The 12,952-nt window shown below is 35.0% G+C and overlaps 1 protein-coding gene across 1 annotated transcript in view; it reads right to left on the minus strand.

Moving 5' to 3' along the window:
* LOC127799291 (rho GTPase-activating protein 7) overlaps positions 1–12,952 on the minus strand; it is a 73,780-nt gene that overhangs the window by 24,834 nt on the left and 35,994 nt on the right. The window contains exons 11-12 of the mRNA XM_052333208.1: positions 9,310–9,397; positions 4,794–5,037 (exon numbers count right to left, since the gene is read on the minus strand). Of these exons, the coding sequence (XP_052189168.1) occupies positions 4,794–5,037; positions 9,310–9,397 (332 nt within the window). The remainder of the gene's footprint in view (positions 1–4,793; positions 5,038–9,309; positions 9,398–12,952) is intronic.

Raw genomic sequence — 12,952 nt, forward strand, 5'->3', positions numbered from 1 at the left:
GGGATGACATGCTTTATAAGATTGACTAGGATAATTGTTCTAAATATGTTTAGAATATTAACAAATTTCACATTGAAATAAATGTGGGCCTTTATTCTTAAACAATAAAGGAAACGGTTTGTGAAGATAGATAAAATTTGGATGACCTAACCTATAGTGCCATAAGATAATTGCACTATTATTATCAAAAGGAAAAATGGAGGAATAAACTAAACTTTATGAGGTAAAGCAACGGTTGGGATGAACTTGTCTGCTCTGGATGTCATCTTTCTTGAGGAGATAAAGTCTCGAGTATGCCTCAGTATTTCCAATTATCCTCCCCAAATCCAAGTCCTGAAATTCACATAGATTGTTTGAGAACTTGGCAAGATAATTGTGATCATTTGTAAGTTTACTGATTGATAATAGGTTGCAATCAAAATTAGGAACCAAGAGAACAGAATTTAGTGTATGTTCCTTTGAGAGTGTTATAGATCCTGTCCCTACTACCCTTGATAGGGACCCATCTACAATCTTGATTGTCCAGTTCTCATAACAGGGACCAAACTCTGTCAATAGCTTAATATCTCCAGTCATGTGGTTTGATGCACTTGAGTCAACAATCCATACATTGATTGTTCATGTTTAGAATTAAAAGCACTTAGTAAATTACCTTTATGTGCTAATGATCCAGAGGAAACTATTGAAGGTTGATTGATCTGTGACTAGCCAAACATCTTCAGCAGTTCCATTTGTTACTTGCTGAAAAGATGTGATTCTAAAGCTGTAGTAGTCTCTTCTATAGTTGCTGTATATCCTCGACTTTTCCTCTCCTAAGCAGGTTTCCAATCAGTTGGTTTACCGTGTATTTCCCAACAGGTGTCCCCAGTGTGACTCCTTTTATGACAGTGATCCCACCAAGGGCGTCCCTTTTTCTGTTTGTTTGGTTATTGATTCCCCCAAGTAGTTAGGGCGGAAGTTTCCAGATTTGGAGAAGCAGTCTTTAGCATAATTTTCATCTTGCTCTCCTCTCTACAGGCTTCTAAAAATGCCTCCCAAATGCCTGGTAGAGGTTTAGTACCCAAAATTCTCCCCCTCCATCTAGGTTTTTGTTTAAACTTATCAAGAACTTGTACAGTCTCCTTTTCTCAACAATTTGCTTGTATTTGGCTGTATCTTCTGGACAATTCCACTGGATTGTGTCATACTAATCCAGTTGAAGCCAATACTTATTTAGTGAATTAAAGTACAGGGTAACACTGAACTCTCCTTGCCGCAAAAAATAAAGTATACTCTCGATTTCAAATAAATCGGATGTGAAAAAGCCTCCTTTGTAGCTTCCCAAATATCATGTGCAGTATCGTTCAGTACAAAAATTCTCACCAATCTCATTAGTCATGGAGTTAATAAGCCAAGACATCACCATGTTGTTCTCGAATTTCCACATCCGGAGCTTTGAGTGTTCCTCCTTTGGCTAGCTTGTTGCTCAGTTTGGTAGTCATCCTTCCTCTTTCCGCAGATGAACATCATTATGGATTGGGACCATTGTAAATAGTTTTGCACGTTCAACTTGTGGTCGGTGATGGTAAACATGTCGTTATCTATGGCTCCTATGTTGTTGGTTGGACTAAGGATGATCTCCGAAGATAGGTTGCTTTTTCCAGCCATGTTGTGATTTACGGGAGTGTAGGGTTTGGTTAAGGTACCTCTGATACCATGCAGAAATATTTAGGAAGAAGAGCACACTTTATTCATCAGTTTGATGGGTATATATACAGATTACATCCTTTCTAGTTTCCTATTATATAAACTAAAATAGAAAGTTACACATATACTAGTTAGGAAACTTACAGTCAGTTTTGAGAGAGGGATTTATATTCTCTAATCAAACTAGGAAACACATTGACTTTACAGAATAAGGAAACTTAGAAACTAGGAAACAAAAATAATTAGTCAACTAACAAGTCCAATTAGTCAACAAATGACTGAATTAGTGCCAAGACAGATTCAACTGAAATCTCCACAAACACCATCATCAACAGACCTCCACTTCCAACGACAGTTGTGGACAAAGTTGTTCAGGCTCCTTGCTCAGAGATTAAGTTCTCCATTAGCTTTCAAGCGTGCAGACCAAGTAGGAGAACAACTTGTTGGAAATACTTGAAGCACTTTGCCAGTGCCAACCAGAGGGATTGGGTAAGGCTCTTGGATACAACAATGTCTTCTTACAACTCACATAGGAGCAAATCAATGAGGAAAACCCATTTCAGGTGGCAACTAAGCAGCAACCACTAACCTCTCCTATGCTTGCCACTACTTAATAAGGGGAAGAACCTGAGAGCACACCATATGGCCAAGTTTTTGCAAGAGAGGGCAGATGATATGCAATCCTACCATGACAAGGCCACTAAGAAGATGAAGAAGTGGGCAAGCAAGAAGCAACGGCCAACTACCTATCAAGTGGGGGACAAGGTGATGGTCAAGCTTCTAACCCAATAATTCAAGGCCTTCAGGAAAGTGCACAAGGGGTTGGTGTTTAAGTATGAAGGCCCATATCTAGAGCTGGCGAAGATTTGCCAGGTTCCCTACAAACTGACTTACCACCTAATCTAAGGATACATCTTGTGTTCCATGCAAGCCTACTAAAGCCTTGTCATGAGAATGAGAAAGACCCAGGGCAGGCTATGCTGAAGAGGTCACCTCCAATTGTCATGAAGTCTTTAAATAGAAAGGTGAAGGAGGTGTTAGCAGACTGGATGGTGTAGAAGTGGGCTATTGCCATATACCCAATATCTAATCAATTGGAGGGGCTTGTCAGAGTGTGAGGTCAGTTGGGACATGCAAGGAAATCCATGGCAGGTCGAAGACCCGCTAATGCACTATAAGGAGGAAGTGACAACAGCGGGCATTGCCAGTTTAGGTGGGGGAAAGTCCCACCGATTTTGATGCTTGGCAACATGAGAATGGAAGCAAGCTTCAAGGTTATTGGAAGCTTCTATAATTCTCTAGTCCTTTGTGAAATGTCTTGGACTTGTTTGGGAAGGTTCTATTGATTCCAGATGGTTCTAGTTCCTCCAAGGCTCTAGAAAGAGCTCCAGTAATAGAGTAGATATTTGTGTAGAGTATTTAAAAATTTGATTTAGGTCATTGGATGTAATAAATCTCCAATGTTGATTATTAGGTGGAGTGCTATGTATAGGAGAAGCCTCATTTGGCCAACGCAACCTAGGATCTTGAAAAACCCTGACTAGATCCTAGAGAGCTTATCTCACTAAGAGTCGTGTCTTTATCTCTCTAGAATTCTCAAGCTTCGCTTGTCTTCATGTGTGAGGGTAAGGCGGACCTAGCACCACCATAGAGTGTGTGGGGTTCTAAGTGTTGGCCACTTTATGCTTGGAAGAGCCAAGGTCATGAAAACCAAGTCCAAATCACAAAGGGGTCCCATACCTAGAATACTATTCTTCTGCATACCATCCTAAATCTCAAATGTATCTCCAGAGCCACTTACCCCAAATGAATTAATTAAAGATCACTAGCTTAATATCCTGACTCCACCAAAAAACAAAGGAGTTCACATGGGATCCTCACTCACCGAGACTGGTTAGGAATGTTTCCAACTTCTTAATCACAAAGTACAAACTAACAACAAATCAAGGTAACTGACAAGAGAATACAAGATATGGTTAAACCTATTTTCCTTAAACCAAAAGTGACCTCAGAAGTTATCAACAAATTTAAATCTTTTTTTAATGAGAAAAAAAAAAGAACCTATGATGCAGATTTATCCGTACCTTAATGTGAACTCCCTAAAGTTCTCATTTTCCCAGTCTAACTATATTCAAATCTGGATGATAAAGCATTATGAACTGATAAAATAACAAGTTTGACACTCCATAGTTCTGTAACGAACCTTGTTGCTGTCAATTTGCAAATAAATCCATTGGGCTTCAGTAATCAACATAGTAGAGAAAACACTGCTTTCTTTCAGACTTTAGAATCACATTGAAGCAGCCATTAATGAAAAATACTTTAGGGCTACAGGATTTAGGCCTAACATTTGTATATGGGTTGTACCAGAATTCTTTCTTTGGCTACAATTTAATCGAAAATAAAATCAGTAGATATGGAAGCAAAAAAAGTATCATCAAATAAGAATCTCAAATAATTGAATTAGATGGGCTTGTGATTCAGCTGAGACAGGTTCAAGTATAAGGGATAAAATGGAGAATTTAAAAAGTGGGAAGAATGAGACTTTGATTTTTTTTACTTTTCTTTTCTGCCAAGTGGGATTTTTGGAGTTTTTTTAACTGAATAAGAGTTGGAAGCAGGAACCTTTTGCACTTCTCAGAGACAAGAAGCTACTCTGCAGGGAGAACAACACACAAAATCTTTAAGCATAAATGGAATTTTATTAGAGATTTTTCCTTCTGCTGACATGTCCAATGATTTTCCAGCTCACTCATCAAACTTAAGAAGTTTACCATTGTTGTTAAGAAATAGTAAGTTCATCAACCCATGATTCTTAATCCACTTTCTCTTAATCAATGTTGACTTTTTCACTTCAACCAAGTCAATAAAACTTCAACATGACAAAAAATTAACATAAAGATTTTAAAGGACAAATATTAATAAACCATTTTAAAATGGTAGAACACAAAAACAATAATTTAATTTTCCTTCAATTTACAATCAAATTGAGACTTTCCAAAAGAATGGCCACAACCACGGTGATCCATGATAGAACTCAGGCAAACAGAATTTAAGCCCTTTCAAATGACTGACACAAAATAAAGAACCAAGAAACAGCAACTTACATCAAAAATGTTCTCATACTCCTCCAACAGTGTTGTTATGATGGCTTGAGCATTATTAGCAGCATTTGCGGCAGCAATAAGTTGTGCAGAATTATCACCATTACCATCAAAATCATCATCCAACTCACACTCACCAGCTAAAAGAGGGCGTAAGAGCAATGGTGCCATACAAGCAGCAACAGCAGAAGGAGTCATTCTATTATCTGATGCATGTAATGATATTGTGTGCATCATCTTCAGAATTCTGCAACAGAATGATGTAGGTGACAAACTAGAGCAATGGAAGGCAAAAAACAATGACTCACCTTGACACCAAAATTTTCAATTTTGCATCTAAATTTTTGTATCAGTCAAATAATGATCAGTTCTGTATATATCACTATGGTTGCTTAAAGTCTTGCATGAACATATAAAAGCCATCATTATCAATAATAATCAGCGCTTCAAATAAATTCAAATGTTATGGAATTGCATAGATTATGAACAGCATTAAGGGCCTATAATGCTATTACGACATACTCTTGCCTTATCTCCATTTTAATTTGATTCCTTCCATCTAAAGTTTCTTAACATAATCCAGTAGCCCCATAGGAATCATGTGTTAAGAGGTGAAAAAAAAGAACATAAAGAGGTGAGGACAGATAATAATATCAGAAGGGACCTCATATCTATGAGGTAGAATAAGAAAACACCATGAATATCAGGAGACCCACTACCAGAGATATTTAATACCCACATGGGTTGAACAAGATAAAACAGAGATCAGGACCATATATTGTATTCTTTAGATACTCCTCCTTCATGAATACAACATTTAAACTAATGCCAATACATCTCACTCAGTTATATAATCTTGTTCGAGGAAGAAACCAAGAATCCATCTGCATCCATCAATGCCAACAACACAGAATAAAAGCTAAACAAAATGGGAAATACACAGAAACTTTTTGGACAAAACATAGAATACAATAAAAAATAAAGAAGGTGAGACATAAAATAGAGCAAAAAGGAGTACATAAAAATATCTGAAAAGTGCCCCAACATTGATTCTTTTTAAATAAATAATTAATGCTCCTCTGGCAGCAAAAGGCATTAAAGGGTTGCCGGCCGTATATGATCTGCAAGAGAAGGAAAAATGAGGGGAAAAAAGAGAAAACAAAACTAACTCCAGTATATATCCCATGTACTTGAAAGAATACACAAAGTCCAAACATTTGTTAAAAATAGTGAAGAACCAGACAAAAAAGGTAACAACTTTTAGTTCAGAAACTTTGCCAGCCATTTGTTAAAATAGTCCAAACATTTGTTAAACTTTGCCAACTTTTAATAGTGCTCACCCTACATAATACACCTCAAACACATTACCAGGACTGCAATAATTATTTCACATCATGCATAACATGACATTCACATACTAATTTCCATTTAATTTGATTTCTCCAACCTCAGACTTGACAAAATCAAAGAAACTCAACTTGAAGCCTATAATTGAGGAAAGAAGAAGGAAAACAGTAAGAACTGATCGACCAACATGGCAACCTATAAAACATCTATCATATACTGCCACAAATAAACCAGATTAAAAATTAAGAAGAAAATTGGAATACAGAGAAATGTTTTAGAAGAAATGTAGAATACAACTGCAGAATAAAGTAGGCAGACAAGGATCAAAAAATTGTTTCAGCATCTTCCAACTTGTGCAAGGATAGAAATTTTAGTAACCTATTTGAAACTATTCATAGATGACAAAAAGTACTTTTAGGATATAGAAACGCCTTGAAGCACAAAGTGAAAATGTACAAAAATGGACAAAATGCTAGTAATTAATTAATTAAAGATCTAATTATTATGATAAAATGTGTTCTATCTTTGTATGTTTTTCTAGTGTTTCAAAAAAAAAAAAACTGAAACTAGTAATCCACTAGCGTTTAGAATGAAAAACAAATGGAATTTACATTCCTGGGGAGAGATAAATAGAAGAAAACTAGCAAGTGAAAATATTTAAATAATTCCATGTTTCTTCTCTTCTATGTAATGCCTTAATGTTCTCCAACAGCCAAAATCAAAATAATTATGTTTTCTCTATTTTCATCCAAAACTTAATTTGCTATTACTAATTCCATTAAAAAAATTAACAATTTTCAGGTAGAAAATAAAATAAATAATCAAGAAGATAAACTATGCAGTCAAAAACTCCAAAGCAATTGCTTAGTCATAGAAAATGTTTTCTAGTTTTCTATCTCCAATTTTCTACTTCATCTCTATTTTCTCATTCCACCAAAAATTTGTAAAATGTTTTGAATTGTTAAATATGGAAAACTATATTCTTATCTTGAGAACTAAAAAAGGCGTTAAAAACGGTTATAGAAAATACATTTTTAAATATAACACAATCAATATCGTGTTAGTAATAATATAATACTTATAGTAGTGAAATATTAATAATTATAATATTATCAGAAAAATCAATACTATAGTATTAATATTACCAATACAATATACAAGATATTACTAATATTCCAATATTAACGACAACCAATAATGATATTAAATATAAATTTATTCCTTTTTTACAATTTTAGAAACTATATAATGCTGATATTTTTTCCATTAATATTCTTACTATTTATTATTAGTCAATTTTACTATTTATTAATATTTGTATTATTTATAATATAAATGTTTTGGTATTAGTAATATTATTGAATATTAGTCCATTATAGTTATTAGTCCATTATAGTTATAATATTATAGTATGGTAAATTATTTATTATTATTCAAATTGTTTGATGATGTTGATATCTTACATCATAGTAGTATTATTAGTAAATTTTAAATTCATGTTTTTACTTTTATATTGATATTAATGTAAAAACAATTAATGTTGATTTTGATTAAGCTAGAACTCATATTTTCTATTTTGGAAAACAAAGAGAAAACTCCCCCACTTTTGTGAAGAAAAAAGTTGGAAACATCTTTTTCTCTCAATTGGAAAACTGACAGAATTCTCAATTGAACACATTTCCAGTTTTAGATTTTTTATGGAGACAATTTCAGAAAACAAGCCATTTTTCTAGAACCAAACAGCCCGTAAGATTCCAAGAGCCCGTCCATATAATATTACATTGACACTTAAAAACTAAATATACAGAATAAACAAAATGACAAAATCCTCCCATTTCTTCCACCCTGTCATAAGTCCTCCAGTAATGCTCCCCTGAATAGTCCACCTACAACAAAAGCACGGACAAGCAAAGCCTGTTTCCTTTCATTCACAACTGCCTCAGAAATTGGAAAAACATATCGCACTTCTACGAAGCACCCACCCACATTAACTAACACATACAAAGAACCAAGTTCCTAGGATACCCTAAAAAAGTGAAAACGTCAACCAGTTCCACCTCATTCTTAGAAAGGAAAAACTAATGAGGTATCCGACGTCTCTAGATCATGTTACCAATAATAAAAATTTTACTCTGAACCACCTCAAGCACCTAAAAAAAGTCTCAAATTGTACCTTCCAACCAACTCCCCATCCAAGGAAGGATAACATTCTATGCCAACCAAGGTTTAAAATAAACATATCATGTGAAACATGTAGTTTTACATTTATACCTTTTCCTCAAGATTAAATGAAAGGTTTAATCAATCTCTCCTTTGTCAGACGTCAATTATAAGAATTCAAAATCCAAAAGTTGCCATCAGTTAACCCAAAGGTTGTCATCATAATGAAAGGAGCATTGTTGTCTTGTCTCTTGCATTTTGTGTCCTGATCTACTTTTTAAATAATCATGTCAGTAATATCCCTATCCGACTTCTGTATGTCCTTTCCTGGGGATAAAAGCAAACTATTTTCTTACAACTTCACCTTTCCAATACCCATTTCTAACCTTTCATACATTGTTCTCTGATGGAGATCAAGAGTTCTAATAATTTTAGAACTTTATAATTCTAGTTGTGTTAGGAATTTATTTATTTAGACACCTTTTGGATTGTGATTTTTTATTATTTTATCAAGAAGCATTTTAGTTTTAGTAGGACTTTAATAGATTATGTGGTAGAATTTTAGTGAAAAATTAACATATTAGATAGGAGTACTAATGAAAGAGTTCTACTTATTTCCAATCATTGGCGTAATTGGAAATTAATTATGTAAAATTAATCATTCTCGTGAGGGAAATAAATAGAACTCTTTCATTATGTCCATCAGTGGTTTCAGTTCCCTTATTTAGTTGTAGCTGGCCGCACAGTGTGGCTTGAGTTTCTTATCCCCCGTCTCAACTCATCAACTCGTGTTATGTGATGTTTCTGTCTTTGTTGATTCTGGGTGTTTATGTTGGTGTAGGGTCAATGTTCAGATGTTCTTGATGTTAATGTCTTCCTCTAATTTAATAAAACTATATCTTCTTTCTAAAAAAGTGATGAAATATACTACTGGTGCAATTAGAACAAAAATAAGATAAAATTTAACTTGATGGAAACAAATGTAAATGCTAGGCATACACGCAGAGATTACCTTTGTAGCAATCGCCTATTCGGTTCAGGAAATGTCTCCAATATAGCAGATCTCATTGCACTCAGACGAGCATCCTTCCCATCAATTTCTTTCCATAAAAAAGTAGCACAACAAGATCAGAATATTTAAAAATAATGCAACACTAAAAGCAGAGAGAGAGAGAGAGAGGAAAACAAATATGACAAATAATTCACTGGAACTAAAAGGTATAATTCTAGGACCCAAGGTCAAAAAATTGTTTCACATAATTAATCTCAGTTCCAAAATCTGCTGGCATAAGAATCCATAGCTACATACTCCCTGATGGTGTTATGCAAAATTAACTTAGAGATATAAGTAAATGCTTCTTTGATATAGAATATAGCAAAACATTCAGTAGTTATCAAATGTACACAACTGTTTGAGGGGGGAATCACATTCAGTTTTCAAGTGTCTAAAGAACCAAAAAGAACAGACTAAAAAATGAATAAACACCACACGAAAGGCTAACAAAGTAAAAAGAAAAGGCAAGAACGAAACAACACAAACACCAAGAAAAATAGTTGCAACTTGCCAATGCCTACAAGGGATTCTGCATTGTCTTACTGTTCTCTTACCCAGCATGGTAGAACAGATCGCAAACAAGAGTATCATGAATGGACAGTCAATGCACGCGACAATGTTTCCACATATAAAACTACCAAAACCCCTATAAAGTGGAGAAGAATATAAAGAACGGTAATGCAACAAAGATGGGTATTTAAGTTCTCATCTTCAAAAGATGAAAGGATGCAAAACATATGACTGAAATTCACATAGACATAGTTCTATCAGTTAAGAAATTGACTCAATTAAATCATACATTTAGTAGTTGGACAAATTAATAGTTTGGCAGTGCAGTTAGCCAGTTCTAATTATTTTAGCAAGTTGCCCAAGCCTAACACAGACATACTTTTATTTCATCTTTTTCACGGATGCTTCCTGTTTTCCTTCAATACCCTTTTTCTTCTTTACTGCAAACTTCTTTTTCTTGGGCTTACTTTGAGTCCACTGATTCCACAGGCTGGTTTATTTGGAAATCTGTATTATTAAAGAATGGATTCCTTTTACCCTCATTTTTTGACGACTCTAGCAAGAATAAGACACCTTTTGAAATTTAGAGCTAAAATAAAGTATTTTCACTCTAAATCTTTCCACTTGAGGTCTGTTCCTTAGCTGGTGTAATCACAATTTTTTCCACACTTAGTTGCCCATAAATTGCTTAAGGGAGAAGAAACACCTGCATCTCTTAATATCTCCTTTCAACAGAAAAACATGATTCAGCAGGTTTTCTCCCTCGTTAACAGACATGGAGAAGATTGAATATAGGAAAAGATGCTTCTTGTCAAATAATGAAATCTTATTAATAATTGAATTTAGTTGCTCATTCAGATTGTAGACGTCAAATTTCAAATATTAGACAACCTTATTTTAATTAATCAAAGATATATTAACTTAAATAAGCTACAAGGGAGTACCATCAATGTAAATCAAAAAGGACCTGCATCAACTGTGCACAATGCATACAAGATACTTGATGAAATTGATTAAATGACACAACAGGACCCAATAAACATCAATGTAAATGTATCCTCAATCCTAAATTTGATGAAAGCCAAAAGTTGATTCAATAACAAATCACAAGGAGCCAATAAAACATCAACATAAATGCAGGGGTCTCAATCCCAACAGAGTCCTGTTTTCTGCACTCCATTAAGAACACATCAACACATGAGAGTCAATTCAAGATTTCTTCTTCCATCCAGACACCATGGATCCCCTCCACAGTAGAAAAAGATCACAGACATTCATCACATTTCTGAGGAATGCCCATCTCACATCAAAATAATCAAGCATCAGAACCACTACCTACTACACACTAGCAAGAAGTCAAACAATAGTAACCAGTCTCGTCATTGTCCTAATCCTGTTTACGTATGCAAACAATTAACATGACTTTTTCTTCTTCCAATTAAATTCTGAATAGTAAGGACCTCACCATGCACTGTCATTTAAACAAAGAAAGCAGCCCCTACACACCACAACTAGAACTTTGTGCCATTATCCACCATAATTCCAGCTGACCCAAATAAGTTTCCACAACCCTGTACATAACAAATGGATACTGTAAAGAAAGTTTAATCCTCCATAGTTGCATTATTGTACTTGTGTAGACAGCCCACTTCCGATCTGTACAATGATATTTGAACTCATCACTTTAACTTTTACAATAAGGTGCCAGCTAAGTTTCTCAAACCTGTCAATTACATGGGTAGGAATAACGAAAAGAACCATAAAGCAACTAGGCTTTTGGCTTGACCACATACAATCAGATTTCAGCTTGATTGATGGTGTAGTTTTAGGCCGTTTTGCAGGATCAGATGCAACCTCCATGATTAGGAGTTTGATTCTTGGCTTTTTGGCTTGCTGTGAGACCACTTTGATACCATACAGGGGCAGGATTCCTAGGTTTGGCATCCATCCGGAGGGGGAGGCATCTTTGTGCATTGTTTCATGAGGCCCTTTGTGGGAAGGAAAAAAAAAGGTGAGCTTTCGTTGGTTGGAAAGCTTTGGGGAGATTGAAAGCCCCTCCAAGTGTGGCCTTTTTTGCTTGAGCTGCTGCTCGGGTAATTCTTACTTTTGACAAGCTACGGAAGAAAGGAAGATAGTTCCAGATTGGTGTTAGAGGTGCAGAAGAGATGGAGAGTCTATTAACCATCTTTATTATTATTACTATTTTTTTTTTTTTTTTGGCACCATGCCTCAACATATTTGTTGCCTCTTCTTATCTTCTTTAGGAGTTCAGTGAGCAATTTTGACTTCAATTTTGAATGTTCTTTTGTGCATGCCGTCAAGTTTGCCCATATAGGAGTTGGATGCAAGGACCATTCCCTTTTGTATATTATGGTTCAAGGAGAAGAAATAGTAGAGCTTTTGGGGTACAAAAAAAGCAATGTCTTTATAATGTAGGAACTATTTTCATTTACCTCTTTCTTGTAGTTGATGGAGTCTTCCACTATTCTTGATTCATTTGTGTCCTTTCTGGATAAGATTCCTTTTTATTTTATGTCATGGTAACACTTCTTAGTAGCATCAATTTTAATTTTTCATCATGCTGTAATTCGTAGCCTTATTTCACTGCTTGGATTTCCTAGTTACTACTGTAATTTCTAGAATAGTTGATAGCAGTTTGTTAGCCAATGATTGCCCACATGTAAAGGGGCTAGAATAGGACAAAATATATTGTTACAGCCGTTGGAAAGGAAGGGATCGCCTGTGGCAGTGACCATCCTACCGAGTATATCACCTTCCAAGCCTCTCTTGGAACAGTAACAAAGATCAATAGCAATTCTGAATTCTCTCTACTGTCTTTCTCTCTTTCTCTCTAACTTTTTCTCTCTCTCTTTCTCTCTTCATTCTCTGTTTTCTTCTGCAAAACTGATTGCATCTTCCTAATTCCATCTAAATTAGGAGTGCGATCCGATTGTTACTTCACTACCGTAACATTTTATTCATCAAAAAATAATAATAATACTAATAATGGAGGTAACAAGACTAGACAAAGTACACCTAATAGAACTCATACTTACCACCCCTTCGTATAAGTTCTGCCTCCTCCTCCCTC

This window comes from Diospyros lotus, chromosome 1, assembly GCF_014633365.1.
Source record: "Diospyros lotus cultivar Yz01 chromosome 1, ASM1463336v1, whole genome shotgun sequence".
Taxonomy (NCBI): Eukaryota; Viridiplantae; Streptophyta; class Magnoliopsida; order Ericales; family Ebenaceae; genus Diospyros; species Diospyros lotus.